This window comes from Copidosoma floridanum, unplaced genomic scaffold (assembly GCF_036245765.1).
Source record: "Copidosoma floridanum isolate Cflo_tuat_1 unplaced genomic scaffold, Cflo_Japanese_pri ptg000019l, whole genome shotgun sequence".
Classification (NCBI taxonomy): Eukaryota; Metazoa; Arthropoda; class Insecta; order Hymenoptera; family Encyrtidae; genus Copidosoma; species Copidosoma floridanum.
The window spans coordinates 9,206,864-9,228,345 of record NW_028321896.1 but is presented as its reverse complement, the minus strand read 5'-3'; the positions used below and the strand labels follow the sequence as shown (position 1 = coordinate 9,228,345).

Sequence of the window (21,482 nt, the reverse complement as noted above, 5' to 3'; positions counted from 1 at the left end):
ACACGATACATTTTATTCAAGTATTGTGTTTCTTTTGTAAGAATCTCTGATATTGAGCTCTATCAATCGCATTGAGACATTATATACATTACAGTTTTGTAACCGGCTCAAAAAAATATACATATTTATATGTAAATGAAGCGCCGCCGACCCCTTAGCAGAAGAGCAAATTACGGAAGCCTGGGGGGTAGTATAGGTTTCCGTAACTTTTTTTCACTGTGTGCGCTTAATATTATGTTGTAAATAAGTGATGTACACGTACAGCAAACTAAACTATAGTTACGGAATACCACTCCATCTACATAAAAACGCAGAAGAACGCACAAAAACACATAGGGGTGCACAAAAGCACGCCACACAACAAGTTGCAAAGCAGACGGTTTCTATTTTGTTTACTTAAGTTATACAGCTTATAATTGTTACATCGTTACGTGGGAAAGAGATTTGTTTAATATATACATATATATACACATCAACTTAATACATATATTTACTTTGGATTTTATCATTCTGGTAAAGAGAGCACGTTATAAGATATAAATAAAATTATGTGTAGTGATTATAGTATAATCACTTCTAAGTAGTGCCATGTGGTCGATATTAAAACATACAAGCAGAATATCTATACTTCTGGAGGTCAATTTTTGGGTACCCAGATAAATTGTAAACTTGCCGCAAACAGCACAGAACACGTCAAAATTATATTTTATATTAATAGGATTAGTTGCGGCTGGTTTATAAATGATTACATGGCTCTATTGTAAATTGTAATAATCATTTGGATCAGCGCCATCTAGCGGTCTTTATTTTTTGGCCAAAAGTGGCCTCTAAAATTCTCAATCAGAGCAATCAGGATTAGAGCTATTCAGTCAATTATAAACCAGCCGCAACTCATGATGAAGCTATAAAACAAAAAAATAACGATACATGTGTTTTTGGCGGCAAGTTAACAATCTATTTTCTACCAAAAAATTGACCTCCTATGTATTTATACTTTTGAAGATAAAATTTCGGCAAAAGATAGATTGTTTACTTGCCGCCAAAAACACATGTATCGTTATTTTTTCATTTTATAGCTTCATCATGAGTTGCGGCTGGTTTATAATTGACTAAATGGCTCTAATCCTGATTGCTCTGACTGAGAATTTTAGGAGCCACTTTTGGCCAAAAAATAAAAACCGCTAGATGGCGCTGATCCAAATAATTAATACCTAGCTATTACTATTTACAGAAGAGTCATTTTATTAATTGTAAACCAGCCACAACCAATGTTATGGATAGACAATAAAAAGATAAAATTTTTTCTGCTGTTTGCGGCAAGCTTACAATTTATCTTTTATCTAAAAAATGACAAAAATTTACCTCCCATACATCTGTACTTTTGGAGATCGATTTTCGGGTAAAATATGAATTGTTAGTTGCGGCTAATACTGTAAATATAAAACACATAGTTAACGCTGTCTGAGCTAGTTGCGGCATGTTTACAATTTATATTTTACCCGAAAATCGATCTCCAAAAGTACAGATGTGTAGGAGGTAAATTTTTGTCATTTTTTAGATAAAAGATAAATTGTAAACTTGCCGCAAACAGCAGAAAAAATTTTATCTTTTTATTGTCTATCCACAAAATTAGTTGCGGCTGGTTTACAATTAATGAAATGACTCTTCTGTAAATAGTAATAGCTAGGTATTAATTATTTGGATCAGCGCCATCTAGCGGTCTTTATTTTTTAGCCAAAAGTGGCCTCTAAAATTCTCAATCAGAGCAATCAGGATTAGAGCTATTCAGTCAATTATAAACCAGCCGCAACTCATGATGAAGCTATAAAATGAAAAAATAACGATACATGTGTTTTTGGCGGCAAGTTAACAATCTATCTTTTGCCAAAATTTGATCTTCAAAAGTATAAATACATAGGAGGTCGATTTTTTGATAGAAAATAGATTGTTAACTTGCCGCCAAAAACACATGTATCGTTATTTTTTTGTTTTATAGCTTCATCATGAGTTGCGGCTGGTTTATAATTGACTGAATAGCTCTAATCCTGATTGCTCTGATTGAGAATTTTAGAGGCCACTTTTGGCTAAATAATAAAGACCGCTAGATGGCGCTGATCCAAATAATTAATACCATATGTACTTACAGTAGAGCCATTTTATCAACTATAAACCAGCCGCAACCAATGTTGTGGATAGACAATAAAAAGTTATAATTTTCTCTGCTGTTTGCGGCCAGTTTACAGTCTATCTTTTACCCGAAAATTGGCCTCCAAAACCATAAACATTCTATTTATCATATATGGCTTATAAAATCGACTGTATTTACAAAATTACAATACTTAGACCTTTTACCATTAACTCATGGAAGCAGAGTCTCCTAAGAATGGAGCATTGGATCTTACTAAATAAAAAATACATTTGTTACAGAGAAGTAAATTTTAAGTGTTATAAATAAACAAAGTACCCAACCGTCTCGAGATCCAATGCTCCATTCTTAGGAGACTCTTCGTGTGCCTGTGCTTCTTTTTAGTCCTTTTTTCTTCAATTGTCTCTTTTAGGCTGTTTAATTTACGTATATAGTTGATCGTTATTCGAGATTTCTGTCACACAACTTTTGCTATGTATACACTATACATATAAGCTAACTGTTTATTCAAACTATAAAGTTAAAGGGCTGTGCTTCTATAAGTTAATGGTAAAAAGTCTGAAGTATTGTCAATTTTAAAATAGGTATAAGATAAGTAGAATATTTATACTTTTAGAGGTCGATTTTTGGATAAAAGATGATTTGTAAACTTGCCGCAAACAGCAGAATAAATGTCAACTTTTTATTGTTTATCCATAAAATTAGTTGCGGCTGGTTTATAATTGATTAAATGGCTCTACTGTAAGTACATAGACTACTAACTACTGAAATTGTAGGATGAACGTATAATCTACGGAAAACAAATGGATCTAAAAAATTTTATTTTATTTCTACGTTTTTCATTTTATACATTTATTGTTTGTATTATATTTTAGTTCGCGTCAGTAGTAAATTTTACAGAAACAAATTTTTTCATGTACAAGAGTAATTACATGATAGTAGTTTGATACATATATAAAAATAAATTAGATGAAATAATTGATTCTTATGTACAACATTGACAAATGTAAAAAGGTCACTTTACAATTCTCCACCTGCTTGAGCAGCACGTTTTGGTTTTTTAGTTTTAGCTTTATTACCACAGTAACAAGCTTGCTTCTGAGCATCGAGATAACTCTTGCAACCTAAAGTTGTTGTTCCTGTGTACAGGAGTTTGGCTGCTGCCTTGCATGTATTTACAATCGTTAATCCAGTCGACTGGTAGCCTTCGCAGTATTTGTACAAACACCTCTTGAATTCCAAGTCACATTTCTCTTTATCAGAATTGCAAGTATCATAACACACGTCGTGATCATTGCAGCATTTTGTCATTTGTTCAAGTGGAAGGTACTGTTGATCAACCTGCAATTAAATACAATATATTGAGAAATTCAAACATGAAAGAAATGTGTACATGAAAAATGTATTTAAATATAAATATGTAAGTACATCAATGCCTAAAGAGCCACATCCGTCGTACGAAGGCTTGTGATTCCAGTCAGCTTTTGGAGTTGCCCCTGTAATTATAAATTCCACCTTTAAAACAAACGCACCAATCGTGCAGTCATTAGAAAGAATGGACAGCTGATTAAAACTCGGAATAGACCATGAAAATAGTTTCTCTTAATTTTGGCGATGGAATCATTTTGATCATCGCTTACAAAAAGTGTTATTATTATAAATTAAAAAATGTAAAGGTTATATGCGCACGATGAACATTGATTGTGCATCAGACAGTGAAATGAGTGAAATAATACAACATCAACAATAACTTACCGGACGGACAGTGGTAGACGCAATTCTCATCAACCGCTGCGTCGAAGACTTCGTGTATGTCCCGAATTTTACGAGCAACGGTGATGGCGTTCTCAAAGAGGTCCGAGAAGACGGTCTCGGCTGCGAGCACGGCATCCCGGAGATTCGTCAGTAGGCCGGCTCCGTAGCCCGACCAGGCATACGCCAGAAAAGTCAGGGCGTAGATAAAGACCTTCCTGTACTGGAAGATGTCCATGGCCTCAGCTGACTGTGATGACTAGACTCACCTGTTTCACTTTTCATTAATGCGTATTTTTAGGTTTTTCGAATTTGGCAACCACAAACATTTGTATATACTAATACACATGCTTATTCGTCTGCTGGGCGAGCGCTCTTTATTTTTGGTTTTGGTGAAAAAAAATATTCCAGCTGTAGACGCGGCATAATTTGAAAGTCGCTCAGTAGATAAAGTTAGGACAGGTATATTGTTGGTGTTTTTAAAAAAAGTCAGCTTTATCTTAATTGCCTGATTTATTGATCCATTCTTTTTTAAAGATAATCACAGTAATTGGCAAAATTAGCCTTCATCAGGCACTGTATGATTACATTTTAATAATTCTCTTTTTTTAATTAACAAAATAAGTATACAAGACCATAATAAATGCTTCTGTTAAATCAAGAAAAGGCTTTTATGAAAAGCCCTTGAATGCAGACACATTATTTTGATGATTACAGTTTTTTGACCAGTGCACCACTGTCATTTAATTGCTGGACATCACTACATCCCCCAATGAATTCTTCATTTATAAACACCCTGGGGACGGTTCTAGCTCCAGTGATCTCTGCAAGAATGTCTTGAATAGTATCCATCTCATCCTTTTTGTACGCTTCATTTAATTCAATAGCAGTAAAAGACTGCTCAAGTTTTTGAAAGATCTACAAAAACATTGCATTATAAGTATTTTTTTTGTAGTTCACATTTAAATATTAAACGCCTGACTCACCTCCTTGGCCTTTTTACAGTATGGACAGGTGGACTTGGAGAAAATCACAACCTTATCAGAGGCAATGAGCTTCTTCACATCTTCACGTGTAATCGTCATCTTTACTACTCTTGAACTAAAAACTGAACCCATAGATTATAACTTGAGGGTAATACTATAGTATTAGAAATCTTATCCTTTGTCTAATCATCAAGTATAATCTAATCTATACAAGTAAAGTTGATAATGCAGATAATTGCATCATGACTTAATATGCTTTCATGAACTAGTTTTTTCTTTTGACTATCTCATTAGTCATACGCAATTTTCGACTATTGATAAGTCTGTATTTTAATTAATAACTGCACGTATTTAAGAAAAACAAAGCAACCATTAGCAAATAGATTTTTTAACCTCACTTCAAAAATATATTATTTACTTGAGTTTTCACACGTCTGAAGTTTACGTTGAATAAAATAAATATGATTTCAAAAATAACACAATTACTAATGAGGCCACAATTCGTAGTGAAGAATAACAAACGAGTGGATTTAAGAAAAAAAGAAAGATATCAAAAATTTTTTGTTCATTATGATAGGGACATGTGGAAAATACTACTTCATGATTTCTACATACTTAAGTAAGTAATATACAGTAAAAATAAAATCTATAATACAGGAAAAATTTGTGAGAATAAATTTTAAATAAAGTACTGTCGGGTAAACACTTGGTAAACAAACAAATTTGCTTAAGTTTAATAACAATTTAGAATTTAAACTTACGAATGAACACTTGTTTTAGACGAGGAGTAGAAGTCACACCCAGGCACCCACTGTCACTAGTAGTAGAGGAGAGCAGTGTTCGACACACGTGGAACATTTTCATACGAGCTCGAATAGAGTCTACTCGCCGCTTCATGTAAGTACTTAAGTATGTTAAGAATCTAAGTAAGTATTCAAGAATCCATAAATCAAATAATTTATACTCAATACATTTATATCACGGTACAATTATAAAAATTTTTGTTTAATTTATCAATTTTCCATAGTTTACAAAGGATTCTGAAATAAAATTAACCACATTCAGAAACAAATACGCGTATTTGTAAAAGGGAAAATTATTTTCTTACATTAATTTCTTCGAAATGTAAGTATTCGCGCTTACAGTGTGCAAAGGTAATGGTTGATAAAAATAAAAAATAAAAAAAAAGACAAACGTTTTTGTACTCCGATTTGTTGACAGATTTAAGGTTTTGAATCTATAATACAAAAATCCGTGATTCAATGAAGATTCACTTAATGAACAGAAATTGTAAGTTTAAGTCTCAAAGTCTCCGAGCGATGTTCGATTATGGGCAACGTCATAATTAAACCGAAGCGTGTTTGCGATCAACACCCGGAAATCATAAAAGAAATCATAAGGTAATCGGTAACAACATTGTACCTGGCATTATGCGTTCATTTGAAAACAAAAAAAATAAACAAATATCCCGTTTAAGCGCAAAAAATCTCGTCGCAATAAATACAAGACGTCAAGCGCGCAACGACTACACGTTAAGCCCCAACAGCGAAGACATAAGCAGTACGAATCCTTTTTTCGTCTTTTATCTGAGGCTAAGTCGCGCGAAGCCCGGAGTTCCGGTGACGAAGCTCGCAAAAGTCGCCGGCAGACGCTGGCGAGCCATGAGTTCTTATCAAAAGGACAAGTATCTCAAGCTGGCAGAAATCGAAAAGAGGCGTCGTAAGGAGCTATCGAAAATGAGCGAGAAGACCGTAGGGTGATTTTTTAATGAATTTTAAATTATTGTTTTCTACTTTACGTATAATTTCTTGGATACTGCATGTACAAACTTTGATTAACAGCTAAGGTATTTTGGTACAAGTGAATGTGACGATGGAATTGACTAATATATATTTTTTCTATCCAAAAAAGGTTGAAAAAATCAGGCAGGCAAAGAAAAGGAGTGGCCAAACGAGGTCGTTGAAAAGAAGAAGACTTTCGACTATCTTTTTCATTTTTTTTTCATTTTTACGATCTCATTACTTTTTATTTGTTAGTAGATTTTTTTTCATATCTATGTACAATAAATATTGATGTATTTTTACACTATACTCTTGAAGAATTTTTCTTACGGCTTAGAAGTTACATTACAATTAACTAGCACTGTGCTTAAATGCTACATCTGACCCGTATTTTCTTTCACTCTGAAAAAAAAAATGAAAATAAAAAATAAAACTAAACAAACGAGTACTCGAGTGGTCTATATATAAATATATAATTACATCACTCTTTCTCCTACTGTTTTACGTACACCACACTCTCCTTTCTCTTTCACTCGTACGACTTTTCTTTCTTACTCTTTTCGCGATTCTCACTAATACAAAAAATAATTTTATATTTTCATTATTTACTTATATCTTATAGCCTGCATGACAATTTGCAGAAACGCATGTCAAACCAATGATTACTTTTTTTTCATTTTTATTGAGGAATATTTATATACATATATATTATTTACTTTAAATAATCATTTTTATCGCACAAAACGTGTGCACTTTCTCGCATCACTTTAGTAATAAAAAATAAGATATATATGCATTAGATATTGTAAAATTGTAAAAAAAAAAAAAAAAGAGGAGAAATACAGATGACAATGCATGAGAAAGTAATTAAACTCGCAAGAACGGGTGAAAATGAATAATAAAGCCAAAAAAAGAGGTAATTCATAGCGATTACATTTTTGGGAAATAATAAAATTATATATCTTTACGCACTTATACGAACGTGCATTTCATTCTAAACGCTTCTTTCGCTTTTTTTATTTATCTTGTAAGTAGTGGCAATGATAAAAATAATGATGACGATACATAATATACGATTAAAATATTATTATTACATCATCACGATCACTGCGCCTATTAACTCGTACATTACGCAATTTACTCGTATAATACAGTAAAGTACAGCGTGCCCCGTAAAACGTAAACAACAATGTTCAACAATTGAATAATATTAAACAGAATATTATTATTATTGTAAGTATAATTTTTCCTTTTTTTTCTATATAAATATTATATTTATTATACATAAAAACGTAACACTCTGAAAATGGAAGGGATACTGATGGAAATGCCCTAAATTACCTGAGAAATTGCCAAGTTTTTTAGAGAGTCAGTTCATTGCTCACTTATGCCTCACACTTTGATTGCATCTCTTTATTAATCCGTTTCCATTACTTTACATCACGAAAAATATCATTAAACAGTGTACACACGTCATTACGTCACGTCCATGCACTTGTAGGTGCACAAAAAAAAAAAAAAAAAATCTTGTGCTCGACTCTCCGACTTAGTTTATTTTTGTTTTCGTTAATTGTGATTCTCGATAAAAACAGTGATCACAAGACAATTGTACATCATTTATCACCTATTACATATGCAATCCAGAAAAAATATGAGCGTCTGTTACAACGCAACGATTTAAAATTCGACGTTTCTCACAACGTCGGCTCATTTTTCTCGGTCATGACTAAAACCAAAGACATGAGAAAGGGAGGGGGTAAACAGAAATACTGTTACGCAACTCGTTCCAGTGACAGATCATTATTTTAAAACATTCATAAAAGATTCGTAAGTGCATACTTAGTACAAATCCAAAAACGCGCTAATACATTTTCGCTCGTGTTACCCATTCCACGTAGTCACGCTCTGTTAATAAAAAAAAAAAAAAAATATTTGATATCAGCGCAACTATACAACATTAAAAATCCGTTGATGAAGAAAAAAACGTTAACACAACGCTAATACATCCTCCAGGGAAAGAGCAAGATGCACGCAACAATAACGAGGCATTAAAATTCACAAATATAAATTGCGTGACGCTATAGTCACTATATTAAAAAACAGGAGCTTAAATTAATCTTTTTGAAGAGGTAATAATACGTTATCGGCACCCGTGTCCTTTTGACAAACCGTAGGTACGACGAACGCGCTGGTCGAACGCTGGGACGCAAAGCGTGGACAACTCGAGGCCTCGTCCCAGTGGAAGAGCTAGCGCGGCCTCATTGTTCCATTCAACGGCTGCATAAGGCCGCCGTTGATGTAGCCGTGATACGTCGTGTATACAGTTGGTGGGTTCTGCTGGTGCGGATCCTGGGCGTAAGGTGCCGCGACGTTGACGACGCCAACGGGTATCTGACTCGCTTGATTCATAAAACCACCGAGCTGAGCTGCTGCAGCTGCCTGGTTCATGTAACCAGTAGTTGGCTGAGCGACTCGGTAGCCGTAGGCCGCTTGGGCCGCCATGAGGTTCGTGTTTAGAGCAACGTTGGGACTGACACGACTCGCCGCGCTCTGCATCTGCGGACAGCTGCCACTCGGGTCGAGCGTTTGCCGGTACAAGCTCTCGCTCGAGTAAGACTGGGGTATCGGTGTCATAGAAGCGCTCGCAGACGACCTTGAGGCCGAGCGACTTGGTGGCGGGGGCCCCGAAGTTGTGGGCGATGGCACTGGATTCACGTTGTAATAGTTCTTGGTATAACTGAGCGGAACTTGCGGTGGCGTCGATAGCTGCCTGGATGGCTGAGGTGGCGTCATGGTGTGAGGTATCGGTGGCGGGGGCGTGAGATTCATTGCCTGTGGTGGTGTCGGTGGCATCGGCATGTCCAGACCGTTGGTAAGTTGCTGAAGCTTAGCTAGGCTACACGAGTTGGGTGTCTGGTGATTAGTCGAGCTGGCATTCAGCGTAGGTGTTGGCGTGTGCGAATGGGACATTGGCGCGGGCGAGTGAGACATTGGCGCGGTCTGAATGTAAAAGTTCGTGGCGGTAGTACATGGCGTGTGAGTACTCGAGCGACCACTTCGATGCTGAATCACATAGGTGTTTTGCGTGGGGAAACCCATAGCCTGAGATACTGCCATGTAGTTGCCACCTTGAGATATTACAGCCATGTTGTGCGAATGTGCCGTATGACTGGGATGCGCGTGAGGATGGCCCATGCCTGTCACTGACATCGACGTCGATTGTTGATATTGAGGTGGTAAGTGACTGTTGTGTGAAGCAGCGACAAGACTAGCATGTTGACTGCTACTTTGAGCTGCAACCGCTGCTGCCACTGCTGCTGCTACTGCTCCTGCTGCTGCTTGCGATGATGGTGGATTGTTTCGATGTGCCTTACTCTGCTGCGCCCTGGATCTATGGTGAATAAAAAAAAATTAATTTGGTTTTTTACTATGTTGAAAGATAAGTCATAGCAATAAATTTTATTACCTTTGTGAACCACTTGCTCGTTTACTGCTGTGAGAATGCGCCTGTTGATGTTGTTGATGTGCCACCTGTTGTTGTTGCTGCTGCTGCTGCTGTTGATGAGAGGATTGTTGATGATGCACCGACTGTTGCTGCTGCGCTTGCGCCTGATGCTGTTGACTGTGTGCATGAAGTAAAGCCTGACTTCTTGCCTGTTGTTGTTGTTGTTGTTGTTGTTGCTGCTGCTGTTGTTGCTGTTGCTGCTGTTGCTGCTGCTGCTGCTGCTGCTGCTGCTGCTGCTGCTGTTGCTGAATAATCGATAATTGGACAGGCTGAGGCGTAAGGGGCTGCGGTGTATGGCACTGAACAGGTGTGTGAGTTTGAGATATGGGCTGTGGCGTATGAGGCTGAGACAACGGTTGCGGCGTGTGCGGTTGTTGTGGCATTGGTTGAGGACTATGCGTCGGTAAACTCTGTGGCGTATGTGATTGTGGCGTTCGGGGCTGCTGTAGAGGTTGCGGCGTCAGTGGCTGCTGTTGATGCTGAAAAACGAAAATGTCATTGGGTTTACGAAAGTGCTGCTTTTTAAATAATTTTATTTCATAAGTATCAATACTCACGTATGGGTTCTTATCCACGTGCTGCATCTGGTGTTGTTGATGCTGCTGGATAGCCACGTGTGGGGGAGTATGCTGAGGCATGGAACACTCAACATATTGCTGCTGCACCTGTTGAGCTTGCAGGTTCACCGGATGCAGATTATTTTGTTGGTGCTGCTGCTGGTGATGTTGATGTTGTTGCTGTTGAACGTTCGCGTTTATTGCAACAGCTGCGCTCATCTGTATGGACGCGGCAGAGATAGAAGGCACCGAAACCGTTTGAGGTGCCTGTTGACTTTGCATCGTTGGCAGAGCACTGGGTGGCCTCTCGACGCTGTTTTGCGAAGCCAGATCGCTCGCGATAGACGTCGGTGATTCAAGGCCCAACTGGCTTACATCCAAATCACACTGACCATAATGCAAAGAATGCACCGAATTCGTCGTTGAATCTGGCGTGTACACACCCATCGATGGTAGATCTGGCTGAGATGGAGGCGTTCGTTTAACTGAACTTGGATTTTCAGGATGCGGTGTTGTTTTACCGCTCTCTGGCGAATGGAGCTTTTCTTCGGGTTGCGAGTGCACTTGCGTTACTTCATGGTGATGATGATCAGCAATCACAGTGGCAACTTTCTCTTGAGGCATTATCACAGGCTGACATTCGGGCGTTTCGATCACACTTGGATGATTGCTCATTGCAGATGGTTGATAATCTTTCTTTTCTACGAATATAGGTGGTATAGGTTCAACTTTTGTTTCTGATAAATTTTCCTTAGGTTCAACTACGTCTTCACAAGTATCAATTTGTGACTCTTGTTTACTGCAATCTTCTATTGGCATCGACTGTTTGTGAATTTTATTTTCAATGTTTACCTCGATGTTAGTACCAGTATCTAGAATAGGTTCAATGTCCATAGGTTCACTAATTTGAGTTGGTTGCACAGACTTTATTTGCTCATACTTTGACAGAGTCTCGATCACTTTCTCTGGTTCTTCTACTTTCTCTGGCGTGATTTCGGGCTCGATTTCCATCGCAACATCCTTAGATAACTCACGTGATTCCAACAATTCCTTAGCTCTCAACTTTTCACTCTCCTCTAAAATTTCTTGATCCGCACTTTCGATAGCAGCATCAAGAGATTGTATAACGCTAGCGACTTTGGCCCTGGGCACAAATTCATCTTCATCACCATCGTCCTCGTCGCCTCCTTCGTACTCTCCAGGACTCGCGGTTAGTTCGTTATCTACGGTAGTCGAGGTTGTACCTACTACAAGGCCATCATCAAGCGAATCACTCTTATTGATAGCAGAATCATCTACAGGCGTGGTAATTGACAAAGAAGTAGAAGAAGCAACGGTAACAGCAGCAGCGGTCGAGAACATATCTGGAATCGTAAGTTGCTTCTTGCTAGTTTTGATTTCATCGACTTTTGGAGAAGCAACGACCTCCGGAAGATCATCTGTCTTAACGGCAGTTGTCGCCACCTCCTTGATAAGTATCTTTGAGTCAACCTTTGGCCTACCACGCCTCGATGATACAGGTGATTCTTTCGACACTTCGACAGCATCTTTCTTAACCCCTCGAGCGGTGTGATTTTGCGGAGACTCTTCGGCACTCTGCGCAAGACTGGCCCTCTTCTCTCTTGCTCTCGAGGGAAAGAATTTGGACGTTCTGGTTGGCGTGGTTATTTTCGTCAGTATTTCGTCGATTTTGGTCTGCTTTTTAACCCTCACGGGACTACTGGGAGACGATTCTTTGGGCGGAGGCGATCTTAGTCTCGAAGCTAACGAATCTGATGCCTTTGCAGCCTCACGCTCCTTCAGTCTTGCACTTTCTTTGATTCCAACCTTATCTGGAGGTTTCACCTTCTCCTTCACTTCTTTTTCTTTCGGCTTTTCCCTCTTTTTGCCTTCTTTCTCCTTGTCTTTTTCCTTGTCACGCCACGATTCTCGAGTTCGTTTTCTGCTCACAACGGTATCCTCTGCTTTCTCTTCGAGTTCAGTCTTTTCGGAATGTTTACGTTTTCTCGAGGGAGTCGTCAACGCTGTCGATTCTGTCGCGGCAGTAGCAGTTGCTGCTGCCGTAGGCGTCTTCATAGCTGTTCTCACGCTTCTTCTGGACGATTGAACAGGAGTCACATTTGGAGTTGCGGTCAGGGACACTGTGAGATTCGTTACAACTGGAGTGGTAGTTGTGCTGACTGTGCTTTGAAACGTTTTAGAAGAGGTAGGGGTTTTTGAAGATTTAGACACTACCACGGGACTTTTGGCCTCTGTTACAGTGACGTCATTAAAATCCTCTTCCGTGTCAGCTATACTTCCCGAACTCTTATCCGCTAACTTTGGCTCCTTCTGAAAAGTAATGTTCGAAAAAGTTGATTTAAACTCAACAAAAATGAAATTTTTTTTCAATTTCTCTCACACAGACGGTAGAGGTACATACCTCTTTTTGGACCTTCGCCAACTTTGGCCTGTGCACCGGCGTCTTCATTTTCGGAGGCATCGTCCTCCTGTGAGTTCCAGTTATCTTCCGACCTCTGAACTTTTTTCTGATCTTAATGCGCTGCACCTTCTCAGCCATTGCCGCCACCGGTTTATTGATAACGCACGGCTGATCCTTCTCAGGCGAAGCTGTTTCGGAGCTCGTGTCGCCACCCTCTTCAGGACTTTGGTAAGCATTCGGCAATTGCGTGAGCAACGGTATCCAGCGTAGACAGTCAGGATCCAGCTGGATACGGGTGCTCTTGCGCACTTTGGCCATGTGAATATCTACTTTCTGCCAATCGACCAACACAGCAAGCTGTCTCGTAGAATCGTTGGGTCCGCGCGGTACGTTGCGCAGGAAGCCCAACAGTTGCATTGCCGTGGTGATGTCGTGGCCCGAAACACCAGTTTCCTAACGTGATACGAATAAATAATTAAAATTCCCAAAGTTTCGTATTGAACTGTAAATTTGTTAAGACCGCTCACCTTGGTGATGTCCGTGATTTTGAGCTCTGTGGCGTCGCGATGTGTGTCCAGGTACTCGAGCACAACGCTTTTCCAAAACGAATGGTAAGAGACGCGACCGAGATCCGAAAGTGGCTTCTCCGGGGTACCGGGTATACCCTCGACCTTGGACAGTAGGTAACTGAACTCGATGAGAAAGCGGCCATAGCCCTGACGCTGGTACTGAGGTAGAGTCATGATGCAGGATACGTTGTAGCGCTGTGCCGGACAGTGTTTCTCTTTGCTGAAGTAGCCGACCAGGTGGCAACCGTGTTTGTCGTTCTTGGTCACCGCGTAGAAGAGGAAGGGTTCTACGTCGTAGTACAGGGTCTTGTGGTCGAGGAACAGTTTGGCTAAGAGGCACAGGTTTTGACAGTAGATTTTGTTTACGTTACCGTCAATCTGAAACAAAGGTGGGAAAAATATTGTATAGTATGAAAACCTTATCGGTACACGGTTGCAAAACGGAAAAAAGCCTCACCTCAAATACTGATAGTCCGTTGCAACGATAGATTTCTGTGGCAGGTGGATGCCTCCACTTGCATTTGTCCATGTGTCTGTCGAGCACAGCCCGGCTCTTGGTGTACTTGAGACAAAACTCGCAGAAGAAGAGCTTGGGTAGTCTAGCGTACTCTTGAGGAAACGGACTAGAGTACCAAGTCTCGACCTCGTAGCGGCCGAAGACGATGGCCGCTGGATTCCGGGTACCCGCGCCGCCTGGGCTCACGTTCACTGGAGTCGCACCGTCCTTTACGTCGCAACTCTCGGCAAGAGTCAGCTGATTCGCGCGTTCTCGGGCGTCTTTGAATAATTCCACGTCCTTTTGGGTAACACCGGGCGGCAAGGTTGGAGGTAGGACCAGCTCGTCTGCGCGAATGGAATTTACGGTTTTTAACAATGTCTGTTTAAATGTTGGGGTAGTAATATATTTTTTTTTCTTCTTTTCATTTTTTTTTCGTAAGTCTTATGGTACCATGTAAGGTGAATTTATGAAAAATCAACTTTTAGAACGGAATTTCTCTTTCAATTTTATAACAGATTTCAATAAACAAATGAAAAATAATACTTGGCTTGAATTTTGAAAATCAATGATGCAGTGAAAATTGAGTTATCAAATCGATTGATTCCAATAAAGAAAACGCGATACATTAATAAATACAGTGTGCATTAATGATTGTTGGGTTAAAAATATACATGTGTCAAACTGAAAATTTAACAATATTAAATTGTTTTAGTTCAGGATTGCAATAAGGTATTTAGCTAAGTGAAGCAAAAAAAAAAAAAAATTATTCACAACAAAAAGTACTAAAAAAAAAAAAAATGTAAATAAACCATCAAAAATAAAAAAAAATGCGATATGATTGACAAAGCAAAGCTTCTAGGACTATGTTTTGGGATGTGTTGGCAAAATATCCGGGGTAGCAAACTCTGATAAACAGGGGAGAGATCTTCTCTTGATGGCACAAGCATTTGCGTGTTACTTGAAAATAATTCCGACGGCTTTACGTATCGATACGAGCCTGCTAGCGTCATCGGCTGCAGGTTGGATCCTTGACGTATTGCTAAGCACCAGGAATATGCAAAAAAGTAAATACATCATGTGAAAGACATGATCGAATATAAAATTTTCTGCTATTTATTATTATTATTATTATTAAGATAAAATAAAGTTTTTATTTTAATATGTCCAAAAAATATTGCTTAATAATTTCAATGCATGTACGTAAGTCGTCCAAATATTTAATCTGATTAATTTTCATAAAATTGGTTTTAAACAAAGTGTTTGTTTATATAATTTTGACAAACAATTACTCAGCAAAGCTGTGCTGCAACAGGTAAACGATAACATGCAGTGAATTCAAAATTACCAAAATTCAAAAAAGGGTGATGCTATCATGTGTATTCATAAGTCGATAATCTACGTAGCTTAAATTTGCTTAAGTGAAATATTTTTCAAATTAAGTGATACCTGATGTATAATTATTATTAAAAAAACTTGATTGTTCTGAAAATATCATACAATTAATTATATACATGCCAAGTTTTTTCAAATTAAATTACCAAAAGCTATTATACCATTCAAGTCCAACAATTCACGTTAACTGAATTCAACTTGTAACTACTTTACTCAACAGGGCAGAACAATCATGTTGATACCATAGTGATAGAAACGCCACTTTGCCACCAAATCATCGTGATTTTAAGCCAACATCACGAGGATATCTTGGCAGCAGAGTGTCAGTCTCAAATAAAACAAAACAAAAGAAAAAAAACTAAAACTAACAAAAAAAAAAAATGTCAAAATAACCAAAATTAATGGCACCTTACACGCACGCACAAGCATACACAAAAAAACCACACCACACCACACCGCCAACACATCCACGGTGGTGAGATAGATAAAAGACAGAGAAGAAGAATTTGAGCAGGGATTCAAGATTAGAGGGATGTATCGAAGTCTTTGTCGGGTTTTTTTTTCCAACTCTTTAAGCAAATCGAGGTCATGGGACTTTAGGGAGTGCATCAATTGATTGTTATTCCAAAGAAAGGGAGACAACTGTGGAGATTGATTTGGCCAATCGGTTATAAAAAATTATCCGGAACTAATTGTGAGTGATAGTGAGAAAGAGATTGAGACTGAGAGAGAAAGAGAGAAGAAGAGCGGGTGGGGTAGACTCTTACCCTTCCTGTTGGAGCAGGGTGTCGCGCGGGGTGTCGTGGTGTTGGTGGTGGTGTTGGTGGTGGTAGTGGCGCTAGTACAGGCTCGTGGAGTGGACTTTGGATGAGCTTTGGGAGTGGCAGATGAGGAGGATGATGATAAGGTACTCGTCGTAGTTGTTGTTGTTGTTTTACTAGTCGCAGTCGTGGTCGAGGTCGCGGCACCAGACTCTGACTGGCGATTAACGTTGGCTGGCCTTCTCCTCGTGCTCTCCTGCTGCTCCTGCTTTTGTTTTCTACGAGCGTCTGTCACCGCACACTTAACCAGGGAGGCACCGTCTATACCGCGCAATCGGCGCCTCTCGTGCTCGTGTCTTTTGGCATTGACGGCCGTCTTGACGAGATTCGACGGCGTCATTTTCGACGGCTTCTCGCCCGTCAGCTCGTACAGACTACTCGCGCTCAGACTACCAATGCCCTCCTCGGAAGGAGTGAAAATCCCAGGCCTCGGAACCCTCGTGATTTTCGTGATCTCTTTTTTGCCTCTGGTCGGACTGTCGTTGACCGTGACCGGCGCGGATTTCGGCGACAGCGGCGCAATCGCACTTTTCTGACCGATGGTCAGCCGCGGAGCTTTGATTTTGCTGCTACCGTCGCTGCTACTGCAACAACCGCTGCTTTCCGTCGCAGCGGCGTTTTGCTGCTGTTGTTTTTTTCTTCGATCTGGCGCATAATTTGGAGGCGGAGCACCGGGTTTCGCTCTACTCGTGCTCCTGCCCGAGGCGGTGAAAAAGTGACTTAGACCGTCAAAGAGACCCCGAAGCTGGCCGCTACCAGGCTTCGACCTCTGCAGTTCCCTATTTTGATCTGGCTTGGCTAGAGGGACTAGTGGTTTTTTACTTTCGTTAGCTCTCGTGTCGCTTTTCCTCCCGATTGTGGAGTTAGTAGTGGTAGTAGTGATACTACTCAGGCACGATGCGAACGGTGACCTCTGGATATTGAGGTCGAGCTCGAGTTTTGGCGGCGTCGCGCCAAAAGTATTGTTCAGGCTACTGAAGAAGGGACTAGAATCGATGCTGAGCTTGGCCGCCGCGGCTGCAAAGCCCCAGGGCTTGTCTTCGCTGAGGTCGCAGGCAAAGGGTCCCTTGGCGAGGCTACTGCTGGTGAGCTTGCTGTTACTGCTGCTGCCCGAGGATGACGAGGAGGGAGCAGCAGGACATGATTGAATGACAGGAGGAGGAGGAGGAGGGACTGGAGGAGGAGGAGGCTTCCTTGGTTGAAGCATCTTCTGTCGACGACCGGCCACTGGTTTCTCGCTCGAGCGGCATTCCTCGACGCTCGACCCACTCGAGCACTCGTCGTCATCTTCCTTACGATCCTCTTTGTTCTTTTTTTTGTGTTTCTCCTGCTTCTTCTGTTTCTCCTTTTCCACGACCTTCTTCTCTTTCTCTTCGGCACTTGACTCCTCGTCGTCGCTCGGCAGCGAAGGCACCTTACTATTGCGATTACTTGCGCTCGGCTTTTTGGACGCGGCAGCTTTTCGTGACAGCCTCGCGGGGTTGCTCGTCGTCTCAGCTCTGACCTTGACAGTAGCTACCTTGGCAAGCTTATCGGGGCAAGCCGGACAGCTACTGCTCGTCTTCGTCTTTGTCGTCTTCGTCGTCGTCTTTGTCGTCGTCGTTGTAGGAGAAGTTGTAGTGACGGTAGTTGTGGCAGCAGCAGCAGCGGCAGCGGCGGCGGCGCGCTTCAGTTTGTTGTGCTTGGAGTTGAAGGCGCTCAGCCTAAAGAACTTTTGCTTCTCTTTGGAGATGCGATCATTCTTTTCCTCGAGCTTGGCGCTGCCACTGCTACTACTACTGCTGCTGCTGCTGCTGCTGCTGCTGCTACTGCTGCTGCTGCTACTACCGCTACTACCGCTACCACTGCTGCCGCTACCACCACTGCCACTATGAGAAGCTGTCGTCGTCGTCGTCGTCGTCGTCGTCTGTTGTTGTTGTTGGTGGTGGTGGTGGTGAGAGGATGGGGCTGGACTTTGGGGAGAGGAGGAAGGGTTTGGTTGACGAGGGGAGACAACACCCGCATTACCGTCCGAGCTGCTGTCCACCTGCTGTGCCTGCGACGAGGCGCCGCTATTTTTTTTCAGATGCGAGGCTGGGGTGCCTGTTGCTCCAGTACTCGCCGACTGTGTCGTCGGGGTCGTCAGCGACGTGCTCTTGCGGGATGCTACTGACCTGCGCATAATAAGGTGACACAGGTGTGGTGACGGTCGTTCAGGTGTTTTTTATTTCATCATAGACGTCGCCGTCGCCGTCGCCGTTGTTTTGTTCATTAAAATCGTATCATACATTTTTATGTATATCATGCATGTACAACGCGATATTGATATCTATATGCGCTCGTTTTTTCATTGTTTCGTACATCATTTTTAAGCTTTTTTTTTATTATTTTATCGACAAAATTTTGAATATTTTCATTGATAAAATAGAAAAAAAATTTATCATTTTCACATGTACATAAAAGTTTGTTTAACTGACAGTTAAACGTCGTTAGAGTGCAGCGCGTTCAGTGATTCGTAATGAAATTCGTGGAAAAGTATACAATATAGGTTTTTATTGTTGGGTAGATACCTCAAAAACGTAAAGAGATAATACTTAGGCGAGATAACACATATCGAGTAAACACAGCGTTATCGCGTGTCGTTTAAATGACATAATAACGATGTAATTATACATCCCGATAATTCTAACGATTTGGGGCGTAAGTAATCAACAAAAGCACGCTTTTAGCCCAATTTTCCGGTCGAAGCGATAAAATACAACTTTGTTTGCCACGCTCGAGTGTGAGTAAAAAAAAAAAAAAAAAAAAAAAAAAAAAAAACACAAGTAGAGTAAAGCCAACTTACTTTTTGCCTCCGTCCTTGGTGGTGGCGGCGAGCTTCTTGCGCGAGCTCGTGGGTGTGCCGGGCGACTGTTCGGCCCTGGACTCGGACTTTTTGCCACCGGCGGAAGCAGCCGTGGCAGCGGAGGGCGACGAGGCGGCCGACGACGCGACGGGAGTGGTCGGTTGTTCCGTAGCCGGGGCGACGGGCGGACAGTCGCGGCAACGCCAGGGGGCCTTGGTGCGCTTGTCGGGGGCCGGCTCGAGGCAGCCCGGGTGGTAACACTTGGGACACCCGGCGCACTTGACGAGGTAACTCTGGGACTCGCGCTCGAGTTGGCAGCCCGCGCACTTGGCCGAGCAGCAATCGTTGCAACACCAGCTCGAGCCTCGCTCCACCAGGTGAGCTAGTTCCGCCGGGGCGCACGAGTTGTGCAGGGCAGCCCCACAAACGCTGCAACGGCTTATTAACTTTTCTCCCGGGTTGATGTTGTTGTTGTTGTTGTTGTTGGCGCTCGGTGGGGTGGTCGCCGAGGTGGGGGCGCTCTTTTTGCCGCTCTTATTCGTGTTGACGGCCGTCGTACCCAGGCACTCTCTGCATATCGGCAACGGCGCTGGCAGCTGAAAGTTCAAAGGACGGAGTGTGAATTTTTTTTTTTTTCCTTTTTTTTACACTCTCCGTGCGAATGCTCGATTTACCAGACGGGGATTTTCTTATACACATATACATATACCAAACAGAAAACTCGTTTTATTTTTTTTTTATTTTTTTTTTGTCTAGGTATGTATACCTTTAAACACGTAAACCGTGCAAAATTTTGTACGCTATTAGTTCCACACGAGTTGGAAGCATGTACGTAGTAAAAAAAAAAAAAGAAAATCCTTGTCCCATCATTCGGATGAGAAGAGAGCGAGATGATGCCAAAATAACCCCGTCATATATGCCCGAGTTGATATGGCATAAAAGAGAAAAAGAGGATGGGGCTTCGGGTTACGTGCTTTTAAAGCCCCTCACGCTCGAGTAACCGAATAAAATGTACCTATAAATTTCCAACAAAAGTATACGTACGTAACGTATCCAAAGGGCCGTACAAGTAAGTAAGTAAGTAGATACTTGAAATTGATCGCACACGGTAGACAGTTAACTCGGGGAAAGGACGAAATCGAGGGAAGCAAACTTGGATTAATTAGATCGCAGGGCACCGATTCGAGTAATCAGCTCAACCCAACCCCCCACCTCCTCCTCGCTCTGAACCGAGTCGAGAACTGAGGGACGATGGTTTTTGCAGCTTCATCCTCCCCCCCCCCTCCTCCTCGACCAACTGCGTCCTGGGGCTTCCGTTCTCACTACTCATTACTCATACAACCCACTCCACCTCGGCCCCGATCCCTTAGGAGCGAAATGAGGCATCGAATTTTCAAGTTCGAGGCCTGCCGATCTCCCTTTTAATTGCCTACCGTACCTATATACACGCCTCACCTCCGTTAATGTACTTAGGATCGAAGGAGGGACAAAAAAAAGTCACCGCTAAAATTCGCACGGAGAAGGGAAAAGAAAAAGCGAAGCTAAGGGAAAAACCAAGGACATCAGATCTCAAGGTGTACACAAAACAAAACAAAACAAAAAAACACCAGAAGCTATATATAATTACTCTTTTGCGCGCGTGCGGATAATATCTGTAGTGTAAAGGTTGTGACGGACGCCTTATACGTATAAATCTCCGGCGAAGGGTGCATATTATTAAAAAAGAAATAAACCCAAATTGTCGACAGGTCGTTGATGCCCGTTTACTTAACTCGGAGACTTTGTTAAAAAGTGCCCTCTTTCTCTCTCGATTTTTCCCGAGGCAAGTACACAGAGGTCCCTAATTTCGTAATTGGAGTAGCACCGAGGGGAGGGAGGGATTACCCTTTTTGTCGCGAGAGCTATAAGTACGCGTACGCGCTATACTCAGCCGCAAACTGCCGTGCCACCGTCGAGGATTACGAGAAGAGGAGGAGGGTACACCTAATACGCCTGAATATTAATCAGGCCAGAGGGGGGAGTCGGAGCTCTCCCTTTGTCGGGCGCTGCTAATCGACGGGTCTACCGTGCGTTGATTACTTTTTGTCCCTCCCGGTCCTCTCTACGCGCGTGTGGTTTTAATTGACGCGTGTATCCTCGTTTCGGGGTGGGATTTTCCCTTTTTTTTTTTTGCCCTTTTGCCCGGAAAAAGAGAGAAATAATACACGGGGAATGGATTATACTTGCTG

General features: G+C 41.4%; 4 protein-coding genes across 12 annotated transcripts in view; 1 reads left to right on the top strand and 3 right to left on the bottom strand.

The window, feature by feature from the left end:
• Positions 1-2,954: 2,954 nt before the first annotated feature.
• Positions 2,955-4,208, bottom strand: GXIVsPLA2 (phospholipase A2 group XII). Its single transcript, XM_089593084.1, has 3 exons — positions 3,902-4,208; positions 3,575-3,642; positions 2,955-3,487 (listed from the first exon to the last, which is right to left on the bottom strand). Exons 1-3 carry the CDS (start codon positions 4,134-4,136, stop codon positions 3,167-3,169), a joined length of 624 nt encoding a protein of 207 aa, XP_089449210.1. The 5' UTR covers positions 4,137-4,208; the 3' UTR covers positions 2,955-3,166.
• A 197-nt stretch (positions 4,209-4,405) lies between these two features.
• Positions 4,406-5,748, bottom strand: LOC106646343 (glutaredoxin). Of its 2 annotated transcripts, XM_014362385.2 has the most exons (3): positions 5,646-5,748; positions 4,885-5,006; positions 4,407-4,816 (listed from the first exon to the last, which is right to left on the bottom strand). In XM_014362385.2, the coding sequence occupies exons 1-3, from the start codon at positions 5,746-5,748 to the stop codon at positions 4,610-4,612; spliced, it is 432 nt and encodes a 143-aa protein (XP_014217871.2). In that variant the 3' UTR covers positions 4,407-4,609. The 2 variants fall into 2 exon arrangements, with proteins under 2 accessions (XP_014217870.2, XP_014217871.2); XM_014362384.2 differs by lacking the exon at positions 5,646-5,748 and having other exon boundaries at positions 4,406-4,816; positions 4,885-5,016.
• Positions 5,664-7,036, top strand: LOC149374532 (uncharacterized). 2 transcript variants are annotated; one of them, XM_089593538.1, is made up of 4 exons: positions 5,664-5,781; positions 6,180-6,284; positions 6,362-6,640; positions 6,796-7,036. In XM_089593538.1, the coding sequence occupies exons 2-4, from the start codon at positions 6,214-6,216 to the stop codon at positions 6,845-6,847; spliced, it is 402 nt and encodes a 133-aa protein (XP_089449664.1). In that variant the 5' UTR covers positions 5,664-5,781; positions 6,180-6,213; the 3' UTR covers positions 6,848-7,036. The 2 variants fall into 2 exon arrangements, with proteins under 2 accessions (XP_089449664.1, XP_089449663.1); XM_089593537.1 differs by lacking the exon at positions 5,664-5,781 and having other exon boundaries at positions 6,111-6,284.
• enok (histone acetyltransferase enoki mushroom) overlaps positions 6,879-21,482 on the bottom strand; it is a 43,512-nt gene continuing 28,908 nt past the window's right edge. For 6 of the 7 annotated variants that reach the window (XM_089593516.1, XM_089593517.1, XM_089593519.1 and 3 more), the window contains 8 exons: positions 19,255-19,850; positions 16,377-18,583; positions 14,176-14,561; positions 13,677-14,096; positions 13,150-13,602; positions 10,728-13,058; positions 10,132-10,649; positions 6,879-10,056 (listed from right to left, as the gene is read on the bottom strand). In XM_089593516.1, the coding sequence (XP_089449642.1) occupies positions 8,913-10,056; positions 10,132-10,649; positions 10,728-13,058; positions 13,150-13,602; positions 13,677-14,096; positions 14,176-14,561; positions 16,377-18,583; positions 19,255-19,850 (8,055 nt within the window). In that variant the 3' untranslated portion in view covers positions 6,879-8,912. The remainder of the gene's footprint in view (positions 10,057-10,131; positions 10,650-10,727; positions 13,059-13,149; positions 13,603-13,676; positions 14,097-14,175; positions 14,562-16,376; positions 18,584-19,254; positions 19,851-21,482) is intronic. The other variant, XM_023389988.2, reaches the window with a different exon arrangement.

Bases quoted from the DNA above. Each gene is read 5' to 3' on its own strand.
- GXIVsPLA2 (XM_089593084.1), bottom strand. From the start codon at position 4,136: ATGGACATCTTCCAGTACAGGAAGGTCTTTATCTACGCCCTGACTTTT. The intron at 3,643-3,901 runs GTAAGTTATTGT...TTATAATTACAG, and splicing joins CGTCTACCACTGTCCGTCCG to GGGCAACTCCAAAAGCTGAC. The intron at 3,488-3,574 runs GTACTTACATAT...ATTTAATTGCAG, and splicing joins GTGGCTCTTTAGGCATTGAT to GTTGATCAACAGTACCTTCC.
- LOC106646343 (XM_014362385.2), bottom strand. From the start codon at position 5,748: ATGAAAATGTTCCACGTGTGTCGAACACTGCTCTCCTCTACTACTAGT. The intron at 5,007-5,645 runs GTAAGTTTAAAT...CTATGGGTTCAG, and splicing joins TCTAAAACAAGTGTTCATTC to TTTTTAGTTCAAGAGTAGTA. The intron at 4,817-4,884 runs GTGAGTCAGGCG...ATGTTTTTGTAG, and splicing joins ACTGTAAAAAGGCCAAGGAG to ATCTTTCAAAAACTTGAGCA.
- LOC149374532 (XM_089593538.1), top strand. From the start codon at position 6,214: ATGGGCAACGTCATAATTAAACCGAAGCGTGTTTGCGATCAACACCCG. The intron at 6,285-6,361 runs GTAATCGGTAAC...ATCCCGTTTAAG, and splicing joins ATCATAAAAGAAATCATAAG to CGCAAAAAATCTCGTCGCAA. The intron at 6,641-6,795 runs GTGATTTTTTAA...TATCCAAAAAAG, and splicing joins ATGAGCGAGAAGACCGTAGG to GTTGAAAAAATCAGGCAGGC.